This window comes from Castanea sativa, chromosome 2 (genome assembly GCF_040712315.1).
Source record: "Castanea sativa cultivar Marrone di Chiusa Pesio chromosome 2, ASM4071231v1".
NCBI classification, from domain to species: Eukaryota; Viridiplantae; Streptophyta; class Magnoliopsida; order Fagales; family Fagaceae; genus Castanea; species Castanea sativa.
In genome coordinates, this window is record NC_134014.1 from 42,619,886 (window position 1) to 42,641,505 (window position 21,620).

The following is a 21,620-nucleotide window of genomic DNA, read 5'->3' on the forward strand; positions in this document are numbered from 1 at the left end:
ACAAGTGTGAAGGCAAAGGGAATACACATGCATTATAGCAGATGGAAAAGGACGGACAGTAAGTTACCACCTATGGTATGCCATTGCAGCCGCCAAACCAGTGGCTCGTCGGTCCCGTCCAAAAAGAAGTGAAAATCCTCGGGCAATAGGAGGCCCCGCACCAAGTTCTAGGCAACTTGCCCCCCTTCGCCTTGTGCCCATGTCCTTACGTTGGCAAACACCAACAAAGGCCCATCACCAAGTCTGAAGGCAGTCTGCCAACCCACCTCGGGTTGGGAAGAGGATGCCACATCGGTCCCGACCTGGGCAGTGGGTCGAGAACCACCAGTCGGCTCCCAGATCGTGATCCCGCTAGATACTTGAGGAGGGGTCCTCACGGGAGCATCACTTGAAACCCTGGGTGGTTGTTCGCCGACATGCTGCCTTTTTCTAATACGGCCAGTAGGAGGAGGAGGAGTCTAATCCCTGCCTTGGGGATGTTGTGGCTAAGCTGTAAGGTGGGTGCCGGGCAAAAACCAGTCAATGGTCATTGTTTGCTTTTTCACCATCTCTTTGCCTTGACCGGCCTCCGCTTCCGAAGAATTAACCAACTCAGCAGTTGCTGACTCAGCTACTTGAATCGGGGCTTCGGGCTCCTCAACGGGTATGTGGGCTCTACGGCTTTGAGATATAATATCAGCCGAGGCGTCCCTTATTGATGCAAGAGAATTCGTAGCAGTGTACCGGGTAGGCCTGTTCGTTGATCTATCAGCACCGACTGAAACCAGTTTGACCGCATCGATCCTCCCCCTTCAGAGCTCTACCGATGGTTTTCAGCACGGTGGTCGATGACATCTTTTTAACTTCGACATCGGACCGGTGCGGCCGTCGGCACCAAGATGTGCACACCGCCGAGAACCGAACCGAACTGAGTATGTTTAATATATATATATATATATATATATATATATATATTTTTTTAATTGAGATGTGCTCTCAGTTTCTCACGCCGTGGCCCATGAGATGTGCTCTCAGTTTCTCATGTCGTGGCCGTGCTTTGTTAAAAAATATATGGCGTACTAAGCACGTCGTGCTCAGTCTCTCAGTTTTTTTTTCTTTGGTTTGTGATGAGGACTATTCTGCATGCGAAGTCAAAAGAATTAAGCCCATCAATAAATAAAAATTGTTAGCGTGTGTCAGTCTTAAAGTTTGAATAGTCTTACTCAGGTCTTGTCTAATTGTCTTGCAATTAAACAAAAAACAAAAAAAAGAAAAAAAAAAGAAAAACAATGTCGTATTTGGTTAGTGTAAGTCACTGTATAAGATTTTTTTTTTCTTATTTACTCTCAGCCACACACGTACCCAGTTGTCTAACACTCTAACTTGTCTCTTTCTCTCTATTTTTAGACTTTTGCTCTCAATATTTCAGACTCCACTCACTCCATCACTCAGCTCAGTCAGACTTAGACAGTTGGTTTGTAATGGGTTTTAACATTTGGGTTTGTAATGGGTTTTGAATCTTTTGATATTTAGATTTTATCTAAGTTTTGATTTGTGGTTTGAATCCTTGAGTTTTTTGGGTTTGATTTTGGTTTTAGAATTTAGATATCTCTTCCTCTCTGTGTGTGTGATAGACAGGTGGACACTGACCACCGCGCTGACTGAAACCACCACCAAGGATGCCGGAGAACCGTTCCTCAGGAGCGGCGGTGGCTTGGGTTTTTAGGAAACTGAAGATTCCAGTGCGGTGCAGAAACGGCCACAAAAACCAGCTGCACCGCACCGTGTACATCCCTAGTACCGGGGGCCGAGGTCTCTAACTTCACCTACCGTTAGAGAGGGGGGGGAGCAAGTTGGCGTGCCGTACGTCTATGTATGACAACAGGGGGCTATCCATTAATAGGGCCTGGCTGAAGTTCTACCAGGTAGTGTACAGCAGATTGAAGCTGAGAATCATGTGAGACGCACGGAGTTGTCCGTCCAAGTGCACAAATATTTTTTATCTGAGTACAAAGTTGAGGTGTCTCACGTGCACAACTCTAAGGTCGGGTTTGAACCTTTTGCTCTCTGCACCAATGCAACACGGAAACCGGTTAATATATGTATAAGTAAAGTAAGCAAAGAAGAGATCTCAGGTCTAAGGCAAATAAAAGTGCTCGGTACCAACCAACATCCCGTGGCGAAAGTGGGCAGGGGAGCTCATTGGCAAACCAATTGCTGCTCACCCGAATGAATTCTCCCGTTGAATTTCTGTTGGAGTCAGGAAGGCATGATATGAGCCATATCCATACATCCCTAGCTTTTAAATAATACTTGGACCTAATGTTATCACATAAACCATACATGAAGTTTATGTCGCGGTGGTTTAGTTGCAGCCGATATAGTTGGTTCAACCTACTTACACAACTTACAATTTGGAAAAAATTGGGGGGAAGTTGGTTGGGGCACAATCCATAAAACCTAAGGGTACTGAGTATGAGAGGGTCAACGGGAAACCTAACCCCACCCTCTAAAATGGCCATCAAAGAAAAAATACTACATTTGGGTTAGAACGTCGCTAGAGAGCAATATCGCCCTCGTGACAGTAGGCGATGTCAACATCTCTAGGAACGCCATAGGCTACTCTAAAGTTAGCCAAGGCCGCCTCAGACGCAAGAAGGTTTGAGTATCCCATTCCTAAACTCTAGAGTGAAGAAAAATTGAAAGAAGAGGAAAGGGTAAAGAAAACTTACTTTGGGCTCTAGGAAATGATGATCTGGAATGGAGTATTTACGCACGGGATGATTATGCTTGACAGAGAGGAAGTTGAAGGAGAGAGGATGCAAAGAGTAAAATGAAAAATCTGGAGATACTATTTATAAGGCCAGAGCATTTAATGAACAAGAAGGCGGGAAAGTCATTCTGGCTTCTTTTTGTAACCCTCCACACGAACTAGCACGAATCACGAACTGTCGGGTTATGGAAGCGGTGGGATGTGACAGCCTGACAGGGCGCCCCTTTTGAGAAAATATTGATGGTCGTCTAGTTAGTTTAATAACCGGTGGTTGGGATCCCCGAAGGATCACTAGCGCCAACCAGATTGTCCTTGGTTCCTCCTTGGTAGCCGGGCATGAACCGAGGAGGGGCTATTGTATGGGCCTTAGACCTTGATCCAAACACATCTTCAGGCCCAATTAGAGCCTAAATACTAGAATAGGCCCGTCTCCCTCTCTCTAAACGTGTCAGAGGTGAGCTCCTACTGATCACATTACACCTTAATTAGGAAGTGCGCATGTCGAGAATGCATGCGCAAATTCTTATTGGATCTCGGTTGTTCTTAACAACGATGGCTATTCATTTAAGTCTTCGGGTAACACCACTAGATCTTCAACAAGGTAGAAATTCTCGTATTCTGTATGTAGATGTTCCTGCGGCTCGGATGAGTATTCTTGTTTATATCACTATGGCTATAAACACTTTCTTCTTCCTATTAACAAAACACCCCTTTTTTCTTCTCTCTTCCAAAACCGGTATAGAAATAGGTGTTTTTTTTTTTACGTTGTTTACCTTAGTTACTAGGGAGTTTCAGGGAAGACCTATGTGGGGCACCTTTTGTGTGTAGGATGCTCGTTTAACCTCCGTATTCATCTCGTTTCTGAATACGGAATTGCCTTAGGAAACGTCGCTGTCGAACAGTCCTTTGAAAGTGGGAACCAGTTCCAATGCCATTATCACCATTCCCAACAGAACATCCACTTAGAGACGATGGAATTGGACCCCCCATTCGCACTAGTAAGATCTGGAAGTAATCATAACACCTCCACTTATCTGAGGCTATAAATAGGAGGATAGAGTGAGAAGTGGGGGTTGGCAACTCTGGAGAGAAAAGAGAGGGTAAGGGGATTAGTATCAGTGGTGAGGAGAGCAGCTAGAGAAGGAAAATAGAGGATTTCATGGAAACTAGTATACAATTGGGTCTTAAAGCAAGGGACTACTCACAGTAGAAAACTCAAAGCCTACTATACAAATAAGTTGTGAGCTCAAATATAGGTTGAGGCTATTAAAGCTCTATTGGGTGCGCACAATATTGTATAGATATTATTATTTCTTTATCTTTAATTTTACAAATAACAAATAATTATTAGGAATGAGTGATGTGGCTAATGACATGGGGTAATATGAATTCACACCATTTTCAATCTTTAATTTTTATCCTATAATTCTTTTTTTTTTTTTTGTGTTAAAAGGAGCTTGCATTAAAAACTAACTAGCCATAGTGGCCAGAGTAGTAGTAGAAAGTCTACCATAATATAGACCATCTACATCCGAATTTACATAGGAAATAATAAGAGTAGAAGGGGGGAAAATCAAACACAACAAAATCCTCTTGGAAAGAGCATCCCCTTCTAGCCAAAGAGTCAACACGCTTATTTGCTTCTCTAAAAAGATGCTCCACTTTGACTTGGTAAAACCTGCTTAGTAATGACCTGCAATCATTTAGAATAGAGGATAAGGACCTATTAGCCACAATGTTAGAGTGAAGCAGATCCACAATTGTTTTTGCATCAAGTTCAACTTCAATATTTTGGATGCCTAGTTGGGAAGCTAGGATTAGCTCGTCCTTGAGTGCCTAGAATTCAGCTATAATGGTCCTTATCCACAATGTTAGAGTGAAGCAGATCCACAATTGTTTTTGCATCAAGTTCAACTTCAATATTTTGGATGCCTAGTTGGGAAGCTAGGATTAGCTCGTCCTTGAGTGCCTAGAATTCAGCTATAATACTTGTTGACATGCCCAATGGATCTTGAGAAGCCCTTGACCCTATTGCTCAAGCTGTCCCTAATGAGGCCTCCCCCAACCTACTCTTCTTGGGTTGCTGAGAGAAGCACCGTCAATATTGAGTTTTAGCCAGCCCATTGGTGGTTTTGACCATCTAACAGGAATTGCCACCATACACTTCTGGTTTTTTATCTTTCCAACGCAAAAAAAGTATTCCAAGGCTTAATTAATATACGGGTTGTGGAGATTATAGTTTAGGGGAATATTTAACATCCTCTTCAATCTCTCTATTTTTATAAATTATTGATCCAAAAAATCGAATATTCTCGCTTTAAAATACAATTGAGATTGTATCTCATCTATATTATAAAAATAAAAATAGAAGTCATTGATGTCTTCACATAATCCTATTATTTATATTTAGAAAAATTGCACTCTAAAATACAACTTAAATTGACTAAACTTGATTAAACCATATAGTGCCTGTCAGATGTATCCTATCCACCAATCCTGGCTTATATAAGTGGTAGTAGCAAAAAGAATGTAGTGGATGACAAATTATACTTCTACTTTTGAAGTGGCATTATGCGGTGAAGTGGTTTGACTAAAATGTTATTTCCCATTCCAAACACTTGCCCTCTCTGCACCCCTTTCTCTGTACAACACAATTACCGGTGCAGCAATCGTACCTAAATCAGCCTTCAACCCAATTTGTAGTGGTTAATTCTGTTAATATGTGAAAGGAAACTCATCAATCGGCATACGCCGATTACTGATACACAGCCTATGCTGTCAAGTGTTGTTGAAGATCTAGGTGTTCTCTCATGATCTCCAAAAAATTAAAAAATCGAGGTTGTTCCAAATGCTAACTAGGCTGCTGATGTTAATTTCTGGCGTCAAATAGGTTACATAAAATATGAAAAATTTACAAACTTGCTCCAACGGTAGTTAACCAAGTATTTATGATTTTTTTTTTTTAAATTTTGTACTAATTCAATAATTAAAAATATTGTCAATTAAGTGGTAGCATTTAAAAAGAGTTATGGTTGGTGGCTTGGTGCACACTATTTGTTCCACACATGACACAACTGAAATCCAGACTTCAAAATACGATTTCAGTTCAAAAACTGAATTATGTGTAAACATTGTTTTCTTAAATCTCATATATAAATATACAATTGGGTTTGGGAGTTCGTTCATGGGTTCCATCCTCATCCTCCTCTTTCAATTAAGGTGGCAAAAAATACTTGGGCTTTAGTACTCTACTTTTATATATGCTTTAATCTAATTGGACCTGATAATTTTGGAACTGGTTCAATGTTTCTTTCCTTTTTCCACCATATTCTTGGCAAGAAGTCGGGCAACCGAGCTTGCAAGTTGCAACCGTAGAGTCCCACAGGAGTAAATGCTTACCTATTTTCTTCCAAATGCAAAAGAACATTTGTTGACTCTTTCAAACTGTTCAAAAGTTTTAGGACACTGGTATAAGTATTTTACTATTTTGGAGCCCACTGATTCTATAAAACGAATAATATGGTATCTGAAAAATCGAAATTATCCTGCTGCATGTGCACACAGTAATTGAAAATAATTGGTTTTTTTGGTATATTTGTTTTTTTAGAGAGAGTTTAAATTTTTAAATAACATTATAAATATTTTTATGTATTTTTCACCCGTATTTTCAAAAAAAAACTGAAAGACTGTATTTTAGGGTGCGTTTGTTTCGACGGTAAAGTAATTCCGGAAAATGTTTTCGGCATTTGCGGGTGTTTGGCAACACCGAAAATTTTGGTCAAACGGAAAATCAAACCCATTGACCGGAAAATAAACCCTCCCCACCTGGAAAACGTTTTCCATATCTATTTTACCTTCAAATTGAAATTTTCCAGAAAATTATCACACAGAGCACGAAGAGAGAGAGAGAGCACCCAGACCGCGCCGGCGAGATCGCGCCCCAACCCGCGCCGGCGCGATCTCCCCTTCGCCATCGCCAGTTGCCTCTCTCTCTCTCTCTGTCTTCGTTCTCTCTGACCGGATTTGGTTTTTGATGATGAGCTTTTTTTTATTTTTGGGTTTTGTTGTGCTTCATTGAGAAAATTTGATGAGTTATTTTTTTTGGGTTTTGTTGTTCTAGATCAGGAAATGATATTTGTTTGGAAGTTGAGAAAATGTAAGTAACAAATACAAAATGTATTTTCTATAATATTTTCAAGATGACAACCAAACACCTGAAAATATTTTTCAAAGTATTTTTTCAAATGTTACCAAACACCTAAAAATATTTTCTTTTCCCGAAAATATTTTTAGCTGAAATCATTTTACACCCGAAACCATTTACTGCCGAACCAATCGCAGCCTTAAACATACATACCAATTCACTTTTAAATTGGACTTTTCCTATTTAAAAATTTTCGTGGTCCACAATTCAATTCCAAAAGTCCACGAGAAGACTCAAGTCCTTCACCTAAAAGATAACTGTGAAAGGTTTCTATGTTCATCGAACTTCAAGCTACATAACTCTCTTATCAGCATTTCTCAGACTAAAAATAAGCCAAAGTTCTGCTTTTTATACCTCCATTTTTCATGGAAAAGCTTCAGTTCCATAAAATCCATCTCCCTCCTTTTGCTGCTCTTCTTTTTCTGCTTCGGTTTCTCTCTGTGGCTTACTCTCTCACAGATAATATTAATAACTTCTTCATCAACTGTGGCTCAGCTACCAACGCCAACACAGACATCCGGAATTTCGTTGGGGACTTGAATTCCAGTGACCCGATCTCCTCTTCCTTTTCTTTCACAGGGCACAGCAGTCATGTCACAAACAGCAACAAGTCTTCAGGTACATCATCAACTCTTTATCAGACAGCAAGAATTTTCAGAACCAACTCTTCCTACGAGTTTGATATCCCAAATAATGACATCTATTTTGTACGCCTTCATTTCTCTGCTTTCTCAACCCCGACTGACCTCTCCGCGGCTCTTTTTGATGTATGGACTTCTGGGTCCTCACTGTTGCTTAATTTCACTGGCAAAAACAGTAGCAACTCTCCTATAATAAAGGAATTCTTCCTTCCCATCACTCCCGGAAAATTCAATGTGTATTTTTTGCCTCGAGGATCGTCTTTTGCGTTTATAAATGCAATAGAAGTCTTCCCTGCCAATGATAGTTACATACCTGATGAAGCAAACCAAATTAGTTCTGCAGGAAGTAAAAATACTTACAGGGGTTTGAGATCTTGGACATTACAGACCATTTACAGGATCAATGTTGGAGGCCCTAAAATCACACCAGAGAACGATACACTCTGGCGAAACTGGGACCCAGACGATGGATCTTACGAAAATTCAGGAAGTGCAACCAGCGTATCCCCCACTTCGTATTCCAGTATGCCTAATTACGGGGGAAATGTCACTGAAAGCATCAGTGCATCTACGGCCCCAACTCTCGTCTACCAGACTGCGAAAGTAGCAAAACCGATGAATACCAGTGGCAATTTCAACTTAACCTGGTCTTTCAAAGTTGATAAGAGTGTTAGCCACCTTGTTCGAGTTCACTTCTGTGATATTATCAGTGAATCAGCTAACACTCTAAATTTCAGTCTACATATTTATAATAATTTCAGTATGTTGATCAATCCTTATGAGTATGGTTACCAGTTAGCTGTTCCGTTTTACATCGATTTTGTGGTTTATTCTGATGATTCTGGACATTTGAATATCGGTATAGGCCATTGGGCAGATACCATTTTAAACAGTGCCTTTCTGAATGGGCTGGAAATAATGAAGATACTGGGGAATTCAGGCATTACATTGAGCTTGCAAGAGCACGAGAAAAAAAATGTCTTTATTATAGTTGGTTCAATTCTTGGAGGCTTAGGCTTAATCTGCATTTTGGTAGCTGTGTTCTTTTTGGTTTTCAGATGCAGGAAGCCGAAGTCTATTGAAACTTCAGACTGGTCGCCACTAACTGGAGGAGGGAGTTCTCACAGCAGGATGACTGAGGGAACCATCCCTAATATGAATCTCGGATTAAAGATACCATTTTCTGAAATTCAATTGGCAACGAAAAACTTTGACACGAAATTGCGGATTGGTAAGGGTGGCTTTGGGATCGTCTATAAGGGTACTCTCAAGAATGGCACAAAAATTGCTGTGAAACGTAGTGATCCAGGGTCTGGCCAAGGCCTTCCAGAATTCCAAACAGAGATCATGGTTCTGTCCAAAATTCGCCACCGCCATCTTGTATCCTTGATTGGGTATTGTGATGAGAGGTCTGAGATGATACTTGTCTATGAATTCATGGCCAATGGGACTTTAAGGGATCATCTATATGCTTCGGATAAGCCACCTTTGTCTTGGAAACAAAGGCTTGAAATTTGCATTGGTGCAGCCAGGGGTCTTCACTACCTCCACAAAGGGTCAGCTGGGGGAATCATACACCGTGATGTTAAGCCCACTAACATCCTGCTTGATAAGAATAATGTTGCTAAAGTTGCCGATTTTGGTCTTTCAAAATCGGGTCCTCTTGATGATACCCATGTCAGCACAACTGTCAAAGGCACAATTGGTTATCTTGATCCCGAGTATTTTAAGTCCCAACAGTTGACAGAAAAATCTGATGTCTACTCATTTGGCGTAGTTCTTCTTGAGGTGCTATGTGCAAGGCCAGCAATAGATAGCACGCTTCCAAGAGAGCAGGCGAATTTGGCAGAATGGGCAATGCTTTGCAAGAATAAAGGGTTGCTAGAAGATATTATTGATCCTTCACTCAAGGATCAGATCGATCCTAACTCCCTAAGAAAATTTATTGAGACAACAGAGAAATGTCTACAAGAATGCGGCACTGATCGCCCTACCATGGGTGATATATTGTGGGACTTGGAATATGCATTACAGCTTCAACAAACAGCAATGCCAAGAGAGCCACATGAAGACAGCACAGTTGGTGGTTCTGCAGCATTGGCAATGCCCAATGTTTGGAGGTTTCCTTCAATTAGTATGTCTATTGAGAGAGATGATATGCCTGCTATAATGGATGATGGCTCCTACACTAGAGGTAGTGAAGTTTTCTCCCAGTTGAAAGCTGATGGTAGCAGATAATGTTACTTGGTTTTCAAGATCTAGTGACGCAGCTGAAGTTTCTTTATCCTCTACAAACTATGATAAGTACACCTTTGCGAACTTCATTTTGTATTTTGGGTTGCATTAGCACTTCTTCTAATTGTAAAGCAGCATTATAATGGTAGATTAGTTACATATTCTTGTCTGCATCTGTTTACCGCTTTTATATGCTTGCAAGTCTGTTCTTGGTGTATGAATAAAATTTGTTTCATCAGAGGAAAAAAAATATTCACCAATGCTGATTGCCATTGGTTAATAGAGGGAAAATGCGCTTGAAAAGATCCTTATAGAGCTTGATGGGTTTGCTGGGTGCAAAGGTTTTATATTTCTGGTCTCTAAGAATTGTATCCGTTACACCCTGCTCTTCTATGATAAGGTTGATTTGATCATATGATTAGAGTTCGCCTTCCAAATGCCGAAGGGAGAGTAAATATTTCAAAAATTGAGGCCAACAAAGTGAAGATGTTTACATTTATTGAGTGTCCACTCTTGGACAGAACTTGATTGGAGAGTAAGGTTGGCCCAGCTTCTTCAAGAGGCTGTTCTTAAGGGTAAGGCCTAGTCTTTAGGCATTTCTCAAGGTCTTTTATTTCAAGTGAAAATAATATGATAGGAGCATAGTTACAAATTCCTTTCAGTTCTGCTCGGAATGGCCATAATTTTTCATTTCAATTAATTAACTGATATGAATCACCTTTCTACTCTATTTATTTATTTTTAGAGTGAGAAATAAAATTATTTAAATAGAATAGAGAAATAAAATTTTCTAGCTGATGCATGGGTCTATTTGTCAAAATAACAAAAATGGTTTTTAGAGTTTTTTTTGAAAGTGGAGTTTTTAGAGTTAGTTTGGCTAAAATGCTAAAGAGGCTGATGTAAATGCTTTAGATTAAACTGAGTAGTTTACTTAATGTACTTTAGTAATTTATGGGTCTGCTGATGTTCATTAGAAAAAAAAAAAAAACAAGAAAACAAAACAAAGAAGTAAATCTTAGGCTGTAACTTCTTTTCAAGTTTACATTTTGTTTAGATATTACTGTGTTGACTTACTATTATTGTGTTGTTAAGTCATGGGTGTTTTTTTTTTTTTTTTTTTACTTTGAGACAAAAAATTATATAATAGTATTGCGTATTTTATGTTAATGTATTTATATTTGGTTTTGAAATTTGCTTAATTGTTTGGTTTATCTGCTCATCAAAAAATTGATTGATCTCACTATACTTAGTAGCTTAAACCCTTTTTTATAGGTTAGTAGCTTAAACATGATTGTTCATACAATTTTTTTTTCTTTATAAATTTACTAAATAATTAGTTTTAAAATTTCAATATTAATGTTTTAAAGTGTGATTAATTTATGGGAAAGACATTCACAACTTAATGCACATTTTAAGGGGGAAAATGCTCAAAATTCAGAAGTTATGCTTCAATCCTCTGTCCCAAATGCTGTAGCTTTAGATATTGAACCCCCTGTAAAGGCTCAAAGATGTAAACTTAATCAAATAGACATTGTTTTCTTAGAATGTGATTCTAGACATTGTTTTATAGGACACATCTTCATTGAGTTAAAACTAATTTATGAAATAAAAGTTTATTATATTAACTATCTAGTTTGGCCCCCTAGATAAACTTCCTGGCTCTGCCAATGGACACAGCATTAGAAACATGCCAAGATTATCATCATTGCTTAAAAAGAAGGAATTGGAGAGGCATCATCCACTAACACACTACTGAACGATCCAGATTGAGATGCAGATTCGGAAGCCATAAATGAGACCTAAGCAAAGCTCTTATACTATGTTCAAAACTAAAGCAAGAAAAGAAAAATGATCAAGAAAATTTTATAGGCGAAAATGCACTTTTGGTCCTTATATTTTGGGTCAATTTCCATTTTGGTCTCAAAATTGATTTTGTTACAAATGTGGTCCCTAAAAAAAGAAAATCATTTTTAAAATGGTCTCTGCCGTCAACCCACTGACGGAAACCTCCTACGTAGCAGACGGAGTTCATTGTTTGTTGACGTGGCACTGACGCGGCAATAAAATATTATTAAAAATAATTATTTGGCATTTTTTTAATGCCACATCAGATTTAAATTAATAAAACATTAAAAAAAAAGCCAAATCAGAAAATTCAAAAAAAATTTAATTTCTCAATTTTAGTTTTAATTAAAAACAAACCAAAAACAATTACTTTTTTTTAGATTAAAGATTGAGGCAAAAGAATTGCCAAGCGAAGAGAGATTAACGGAGGAAGAAAGAGTGAGAGATTGAGGGAAAGAGAGATAGATCGGGAAAGAGATGGAGATCGGGTCAACAAGATCAGTCTCCAGCAGCGGCGACGTTCTTCAACGGCGGCGATGAGATCGGTCTTGGGTGGATCAGGTATTGTAGAGGGTGGGTTTGAGAGAAGTGTTTAGCGTTTGATCGGCGGCGTTGCTCGTCGGAGGGTGGGGGGACCTCGGTTCGTCGTCTGATCGGCCTTCTTGGTGGTTTTGGTGACCAAATCGGAAATGTTGACGGAACTCGTGAGAGTCTGAGATCTCCTCGCCGCTTCTTCTGCCAAGCCTTTCGCTCTCTTCCAAATGTCCTCCATTGTTGTTGATTTTTCTGAATCTCAAAATCTCAAATTTGAAATTCTTTGTTTGTTTGTTTGTGTTACTTTTTTTAGTGGGTTCGACTTGTTGGATTGCTGGGTTCGACTTGGTGGGATTTATTGGGTTCTAAGGTCGATTTCTTGGTTCGACTTTCTGGGTTCTAAAGGTGGGATTGCTAGATTTGCTGGGTTCAACTTGCCTGAGATGGGTTTTTCTGGGTTTGAGATTTTTTTTGTTTAGGTTGGTTATGTTGTATTTTTGGATTAATTTGGTACTTTGGGGCTTTGGGATTTGATGATTTTGCTGGTGTTTGACAAAATGGTGGATTTGAGATTTATGATTTTGTTTTTGAGCTGAATTTTTTGGGTTTTTTTTGTGTTTGTTTCTTAAGAAAATTTTTGGATTTGCTAGTTTGTTTGCCAGGGAAGAACATGAAGTTCATGGTCTGGAAAAGAAGAAATGTTCTTACGGAAAAAAAATGTAAAAAAAAAAAAAAATTTAATTTAATTATATTAATGTTTAGTTTTATATTAATGTAAAGAAGAAATGTTTTTATATTTAATTTATTTTAATTATATTAATTATATTAAAATTGAGGAATTAAAATTTTTTTGAATTTAAATCTGACGTGGCATTAAAAAAATACCAAATAATTATTTTTAATAATATTTTATTGCCACGTCAGCAAACAAGGAACTCCGTTTACCACGTAGGAGGTTTCCGTCAGTGGGTTAACGGTAGGGACTATTTTAAAAACGATTTTCTTTTTTTAGGGACTACATTTGTAACGAAATCAATTTCGGGACTAAAATAGGAATTGACCCAAAATGTAAGGACTAAAAGTGCATTTTCGCCAATTTTATATTGATCAATCCGAAAGAATTACATTAACCACAAACCATATCTGTTTATATTAAAAAAAAAAAAGAAAAAAAAAAGAAAAGAGAGAGCAAAACTGACCAAAAGAACAAACTGATAGTTAATCCTAACTAACTAACTTAGCCATTATACAGTAATATCTGCCTTTATTACTGTATAATTAGTCTAACTAATCACCAAATCACAAGTGTTGCACATACAAATCACACGTGTCATTCCCGCGTCGTTTCAATTTTCAACATAAACTCACATACAAATATACAAATTGGATTTAGGAGTTAGTTTAATCTAATTGGCACCGATAATTTTTGGAATTGTTTCAATGTTCCTTTCCTTTAATCTTTTACTACCATGTTCTTGGCAGAAAACTGAGATTACAAAAGTGCCATTATAACTCATATTTCATAACTCAAAAACACTTAAAATATGTTTTCATTTTCAGCAACTCATCACTTATTTTGTCATGGATGATGAGAACTGAAAATTAAAACTTGGCCAAATATAGTTCTTAGGCATAGGACCCACTGAAAATGAGTAATGGGTGATGAAAAACCAATCATGCAAAATTGCCAAAAGTTTCTTAAGATTTTGAAGCTGATATTTTTGTAATGATTCTATAAAATGAATAATTGGGTTGCACAGTTATTGAAATCAAAAGGCTTTTAAAACATTCACTTATAGATTGGACTTTTCTTATTTGAAGAATATCGTGGACCATAATTCAACTCCAAAGTCCACGAGGAGTCAATACTTAAAGTCTTCCTCTTACAAGATTTCTATGTTCATTGAACATGAAACTAACATTACTCTTTTCTGAGCATTGCTCAGACTGAATATAAGCCAAAAGCTCTGTTTTTTATCCTCCATTTTTCATGGAAAAGCCACAGTTCCATAAAATCCATCTCCCTCCTTTTGCTGCTTTTCTTTTTCTGCTTCAATTTCTCTCTGTGGCTTACTCTCTCGCAGATAACTACTTCTTCATCAACTGTGGCTCAGCTACCAACGCCAACACAGACCTCCGGAATTTCGTTGCGGACTTGAATTCCAGTGACTCGATCTCCTCTTCCTTTTCTTTTACAAGGCACAGCAGCCCTGTCAGCCAGTCTTCAGGTACATCATCAACTCTCTATCAGACAGCAAGAATTTTCAGACGCAACTCTTCCTATGAGTTTGATGTCCCAAATAATGGCACCTATTTTGTACGCCTCCATTTCTTTGCTTTCTCAACCCCAACTGACCTCTCCACAGCTCTTTTTGATGTATGGACTTCTGGGTCCTCACTGCTGCTTAATTTCACTGGTAAAAACAGTAGCAACTCTCCTATAATAAAGGAATTCTTCCTTCCCATCACTCCCGGCAAATTCAATGTGTACTTTTTGCCTCGAGAATCATCTTTTGCGTTTATAAATGCTATAGAAGTATTCCCTGCCGTTGAAAGTTTCATACCAGATCAAGCCCTGCAAATTAGTCCTGCAGGAAGTAACAATTCTTACAAGGGTTTGGTCTCTAGGACTTTACAGACCATTTACAGGATCAATGTTGGAGGCCCTACAATCACACCAGGGAATGACACACTTTGGAGACGCTGGGTTCCAGACGATGGATATTTCAATAATCCAGAAACTGCAACCAGCAAATTCCAATCCAGTAACCCTAGTTACCAGAAAAATTTATATGAAAATGTCACTGAGAAAACTGCCCCAGCACTCGTCTACAAGACTGCGAAATGGATAAATACCAGCGGGCAATTCAACATAACCTGGTCTTTCAATGTTAGTAAGAGTGATAGACACCTTGTTCGAGTTCACTTCTGTGACATTATCAGTGAATCACTTAATACTCAAAATTTCAGTTTATATTTTTATAGTAACTTCAGTAAGTTGATCAATTCTTATGAGTATGCTTACCAGTTCACTGTTCCTTTTTACCTTGATTTTGTGGTTGATTCGGATGATTCTGGACATATGGATATCAGTATAGGCCGTCTGGATGACAGCGCCGTTCCCTTTCTGAATGGGCTGGAAATAATGAAGATACTGGGGAATTCAGGCCTTTCATTGAGCGAGCATAAGAAAGAACATGTTTTTCTTATGGTTGGTTCAATTCTTGGAGGGTTGGGCTTAATCGGCATTTTTGTAGTTCTATTCTTTTTAGTTTTCAGATGCAGGAAGCTGAAGCCGATTGAAACTTCGGAGTGGTCACCACTACCTGGAGGAAGGAGTTCTCACAGCAGAATGACTGAGGGAACCATCCCTGATATGAATCTCAGGTTGAAGATACCGTTTGCTGAAATTCAATTCGCAACGAAAAACTTTGAAACCAAATTGCTAATTGGTAAGGGTGGCTTTGGGAATGTGTATAGAGGTACTCTCAGGAATGGCACAGAAGCTGCTGTGAAATGTAGTGAGCCTGGGTCAGGCCAAGGTCTTCCAGAATTCCAAACAGAGATCATGGTTCTGTCCAAAATTCGCCACCGTCATCTTGTTTCCTTGATTGGGTATTGTGATGAGAGGTCTGAGATGATACTTGTCTATGAATTCATGGCCAATGGGACTTTAAGGGATCACCTATATGCCTCAGATAAGCCTCCCTTGTCTTGGAAGCAAAGGCTTGAAATTTGCATCGGTGCAGCAAAGGGTCTTCATTACCTTCACAAAGGATCAGCTGGGGGAATCATACACCGTGATGTTAAGCCCACCAACATCCTGCTTGATAAGAATCACGTTGCTAAAGTTTCTGATTTTGGTCTTTCAAAATCAAGTCCTCTTGATGATACCCATGTCAGCACAACTGTCAAAGGCACGATTGGTTATCTTGATCCTGAGTATTTTAAGTCCCAACAATTAACAGAAAAGTCTGATGTATACTCATTTGGCATAGTTCTTCTTGAGGTGCTATGTGCAAGGCCAGCAATAGAGAGCATGCTTCCAAGAGAGCAGGTGAATCTGGCAGAATGGGCAATGCTTTGCAAGAATAAAGGGTTGCTAGAAGATATTGTTGATCCTTCACTCAAGGGTCAGATCAATCCTGACTCCCTAAGAAAATTTATTGAGACAACAGAGAAATGTTTACAAGAATGCAGTACTGATCGCCCTACCATGGGTGATGTGTTCTGGGACTTGGAATATGCATTACAGCTTCAACAAACAGCAATGCCAAGAGAGCCACATGAAGACAGCACAATTGGTGGTTCTGCAGCATTGGCAATGCCCAATGTTTGGCAGTTTCCTTCAATGAATTTGTCTATTGAGAGAGATGATTTGCCTGCTATAATGGATGATGGCCCCTACACTAAAGGTAGTGAAGTTTTTTCCTAGTTGAAAATTGATGGTAGCAGATGATGTTATTTGGTTTCTGAGGTTCAGTGATGCAGCTAAAGTTTCTTTATCCTCTACAAACTATGATAAGTGCACCTTTGTAAATTTCATTTGTATTTTGGGCAGTGTTAGCACTTCTTCTAATAGTAAAGCGGCATTATAATAGCATGCTAGTTACATATACTTGTCTGCAGCTGTTTACTGCTTTTATATGCTTGTATCATCAAAGGAGAAGAAAAAATACTCACCAATGCTGATTGCCACGGGTTAAGAGAGGGAAAATGTGTTTAAAACGCTCCTTGGCCAACAAAGTAGAGATGTTTTCATTTGTTGAGTGTCCCTTGGACAGAACTTGATTGGAGAGCAGGGTTGGCCCAGCTTACACACACCTCGACTATCTCACTATTTTTGAGAGCAAATTTTTTTTTTTTAGTTTCCCACAGGGTGTTTGGGCCAACTTACGCACACCTCGACTAATCCCCACTCGCATTGGGAGCCTACCACTGGCCACAAGGTGTTGCAGTTGCTGGGACTCGAACTAGAGAGCAAACTCAGTCAAACCGCAAAGCCTTACCCAGTGGTAGACAAGCCACTGGGCCACGCTTGGTGGTTTTTTAGAGCAAATCATACATTATACCACAATTACAAAATAATTTATCTATTGTCACACATTGCGTGAATTTGAGACTAGTTAGCTAAAGTTTATATGCATGATAATAATATATTAATTCATTTTGTTGAATTAGAATCAAATTTAATTTCCCTTTCAAAATTGTTGTTATCTAAATATTTATACTAGACTACATTTTTTACCTTTAAAGTTTGTGAGTTTATATATATGTATACCTTAAAGTTTGAGAATCTTCATTTCCAAAATAGTCATTCTGTCCATCTCCATGATTATTTTTTGATAGTACGTCCATCTTCATGATTGATTGGCTATTCAGTGCGAACAAAATAACATTGATGGGAATGACGAGAATGACTCACTGACGAGTACAATGATACTGACGACTTATACCTCCATGACGAGAGAAAAATCCCACGTCACTGACGAGGGCACCAAAATGGTTCAATGACAGCAGTAATGCCTCGAGCGGTTACGACACCAGCTGGGTAGACCGTTGGAGGCATATTAAAGAACCATTACTCGGCCAGGAGCACCATTAAACCTGGAATTAATGCCGTAACGGCTAGACACCAAAGAGAAATATATAAAGGAGAAGCACCATCCACACAAGGTACACAATTGCATAAAGAACAAATAAATTCCTAAAGAAAAACTCTATTTTCTTTTTTGAGCTAACTTTGGCATCGGAGGTGTTGTGGCAGGCACCACACCGGTGACCGAGTAAAGAAACTTGTCTTATCCGCAGGAGTGACACAGTGATCGTTTGGGCGGACTCCCGCCGGCTGGAATTCATCTGGACGAACCTTCCTCAACTGACGATATTCTGCTTCAACAAACATCATTTCTTTTCTCTCTTTGTCTATCTATTAATAGTCAAATTAATCATGAAAGTGAATAGAATGAACATTTTGAAAACAAAATCAATTTGATGGACCAAATTGAAAAATCTCAAACTTAAGTATCCAAAATGAAAATAACTTCAAACTTTAAAGGTTAAAACTTAAAAGCATAATTTATTCGTATAGTTACAATCATTCATCCTATTAGGAAAATTTTATGAGTGTATTGTTCATATTTCTCAAGTCTATTAATTTCTTTCTGTTCTTTTTGAAACTTTCTTCACAAAGCCTTATAATCCATTAATTTATCCGTATGCAAGGAAAGAGACTAGTAAAAAAAAAAAAAACAGCTAGTAAATTGGAACAAAGATGACAACTTTAAACACCGGGTTCCTCTCTGGTCTTCAATTCTCTAATTCTAGTTCAAATAAAGTCACATTTTTCTCTGAGCAACTCTAGGAGGAGAAGAGGGAAAAAAAATATCAAAAGAAATTCAAACATGTAATTTCTTAGGTTTTTTACTTCTATCTAAATCATGTCTTTTTTTTTCGTTTAAAACATCATATAATATTCAAGTTGTAGCCCATGATTTATTATTTTTAAGAAATTTACTTACCTGAACAATGGCACAGTCCGGAGCCGCCGAGTACTGGACGGAGCCACCGAGAACACCTCTTGGAGCCGACGATCTCGATCTCCTCTTCCCCTCTCTTGATCTCTCTTTCTCTCTCTTGATCTGTCTCTCCCCCTAGCTCTCTCACTCTCCTCTCCCTCTCGATCTCTCAAACTTTCGGTTAGGGACGACATGTTTGGTTATTTTTTTAATTAACGTTTTCTAATTTAAAAATTAATAATATATTAAATATTAAAATAAATCCAAAACGCCACTGTTTTGGGGCATAATGGCGACAATAAATATTAGAAAAATATTATGGAATGAATAAGATATTGACTTCTAATATGTCTACTTAAACTGAAAATCTTTGAGTCCCACGTAGAAAATGATAAAGAATATGAGTTTTTGGTTGGATATTAGGTTGGGCTTAAGACATGTCTAAACTGGGCCCACTTATCCAATTAATAATAATATTTTATTATTTTATTTTTTGAGTCACTAAGTCTGTATATGGTAGTTGTTTCTGAAACAATGTGTCTGTTTAATAACGTATATTTTCATAATCCTTCATTCATGAAAAACAACTTTTTGAGAAACTTTTCTAGAGAGAAAAATTTTTTGTGCATGCATTTGAGTCAAAGAGAGAGAAAGAGACATAGAGTAGTTCGCAAAGCAAAGACCTTGTGTGCTTCTTCTCCATACTGTAGATAATTTTATCTTAAAAGGCAGACGTCCGTAAATCCCAAAGTACCACAGATTGTGTGAGGGGCAAAATTTGCTTTAAGGAGACTGTGTCAAACACAAGACTTGATCTGAATCATTCATCCTTCAAGTATTTGATCTGTGAGTTTTTAATTATTTGTAGATTTTTTCTTATATATATATAATATTTATTTATTGCTTTTGTCTATCATATCAATTTGTGTTTAGATCAGTATGTTGTTCCTTTACTTTATCACAAAAGTAAATTTTTGAAATATTATTAACAATAGACTAAAGGTTAATGGAAGATTGACTTTAGGAGTTTTGAAACTTAGAAAATTGAAATAAACATATGCAAACTTAGAGAACTCAAGTGTAATTTTGTTATGAATTTTTATTATCATGATAATTTTCTTTAAGAAAATGAGAAATTTGAAATTAAAAAGTTTAGTTGTACAAAAAGAATAATGCTAGAGATACAAACTATTTTATAAAAAAATTTACAAACTATTTGATGTGGTAAGTGATTATTGATAAATGAAAATGTGATATTAATGGTGGACTTAGATAAAAACCAATAAGAAGTTGGTCACATCAACATTTTGTAAAAATGTTATAAAATAGTTTGTGGTTGTAGTATTATAACATAATTTTGAAGAATATAGACTATCTAAAAATGAATAATATCAATCAAACACATTCAAAATAATAGAATGATGTGTAATGCTACAGTCACACTCTTTTACAACATTTTTATAAACTGTTATTGTGGTTAACTTTTTATTGGTTATTATCTGGGTCTACCATTAACATCAATTTTTTATTTACTAATAATCACTCACCACATTAGTAGTTTGTAAAAAAGTTTGTATCTTTATCATTTTCCTAGAATGATATATTGGTAGAGATACAAAGATGAATCTAAATAGAAGATGTTTAATTTTTAGGAAAAACAAATTATTTTCAACAAATTTTAGAAAACAAATTATACTTTAGCTAACTAATCGCATTGCATGAATCTACGACTAGTTAGCTAAAGTTTATATGCATGTTAATAATATATGAATACATATTGTTGAATTAGAATCGAATTTAATTTCCCTTTCAAAATGGTTGTTATCTAAATATTTATACTAGACTACATTTTTTTACCTTTAAAGTTTGTGAGTTTATAAATATATACATATGTGTGTGTGTGTATATATATTTATATAGATTTTTCATTTCCAAAAATATTCATTCCATCCATCTCTATGATTGATTGGCTATTAAGTGCAAACAAAATAACGTCATTTCTTCTCTCTTTGTTTATCTCTTAATGGTCAAATTAATCATGAACATGAAAAGAATGACCATTTTGAAAACAAAATCAATTTGATGGACCAAATTGAAAAATCTCAAACTTAAGGATCCAAAATGAATATAACTTAAAACTTTAAAAGTTAAAACTTAAAAAGTATAATTTAGTCGTATAGTTAAAATCATTCATCCTATTAGGAAAATTTTAACAGCGAGGATTTTGGTGACCCGCAATTCAAAATGTGGGGAAGAAGAGATCAAGAAAAGCTAAACAAAGAAAAAAAAAATTGCTTCTCAAAGGAAGATAAAAAATTGGAGTTCTTTTGGTTTTAATTTGAAAGGAGATAGTAGTGTGGTAGGTGTCAGAATTGGGCTTGTTTCTTGGGGTTCTGGATGAAATACTGAATTGAGATATGTTGATTATACTTGTACATAAATAACTCTGAAATGCTTATATGAACTCGAAACCTCCTGTAGTTATTCATCCCCCCAAAAATAAATAAATTTCTGGTAGACGAGTTGATTAATTGTTCATGTCGAGACTAGAAAGAATTTTAAGAAACTTGTGTGAACTGGATTCCCATCCTGATCAAGGTGCAGCTTTCTACAATTGCATGAAAGTTGCTCTTCTACTATGAACCGGCAAACTATTGGTACCTTTCAAATCAAAATCATGACCAACTTAAAGTATAGTGAGTGGTGAGTGGTGACTACTGACTAGACCAAAAAGTTAGAATTAAAAAGTTCCTGTAATATGGGGAATTTTATCAAATATGCTGCCAACTTAATACAAGTTCCATTCGAAATTTGGAAGTTTCAAACAACGCTGCAACATCATTTGCAGTATTTTAGCTTTCATATTCTTTTTGAGTGTTATATTTCCACTT

General features: G+C 37.3%; 2 protein-coding genes across 2 annotated transcripts; both read left to right on the forward strand.

The window, feature by feature from the left end:
- Nucleotides 1-7,202: 7,202 nt before the first annotated feature.
- LOC142625985 (putative receptor-like protein kinase At5g24010) lies at nucleotides 7,203-10,002 on the forward strand. Its single transcript, XM_075799742.1, has one exon. It carries the CDS (start codon nucleotides 7,322-7,324, stop codon nucleotides 9,833-9,835), a length of 2,514 nt encoding a protein of 837 aa, XP_075655857.1. The 5' UTR covers nucleotides 7,203-7,321; the 3' UTR covers nucleotides 9,836-10,002.
- A 3,797-nt stretch (nucleotides 10,003-13,799) lies between these two features.
- On the forward strand, nucleotides 13,800-17,689 carry LOC142623138 (putative receptor-like protein kinase At5g24010). Its single transcript, XM_075796534.1, has 2 exons — nucleotides 13,800-16,626; nucleotides 17,594-17,689. The coding sequence occupies exons 1-2, from the start codon at nucleotides 14,202-14,204 to the stop codon at nucleotides 17,605-17,607; spliced, it is 2,439 nt and encodes an 812-aa protein (XP_075652649.1). The 5' UTR covers nucleotides 13,800-14,201; the 3' UTR covers nucleotides 17,608-17,689.
- Nucleotides 17,690-21,620: the final 3,931 nt, after the last annotated feature.

Coding starts and splice junctions, on each gene's coding strand:
- LOC142625985 (XM_075799742.1), top strand. CDS start 7,322: ATGGAAAAGCTTCAGTTCCATAAAATCCATCTCCCTCCTTTTGCTGCT.
- LOC142623138 (XM_075796534.1), top strand. CDS start 14,202: ATGGAAAAGCCACAGTTCCATAAAATCCATCTCCCTCCTTTTGCTGCT.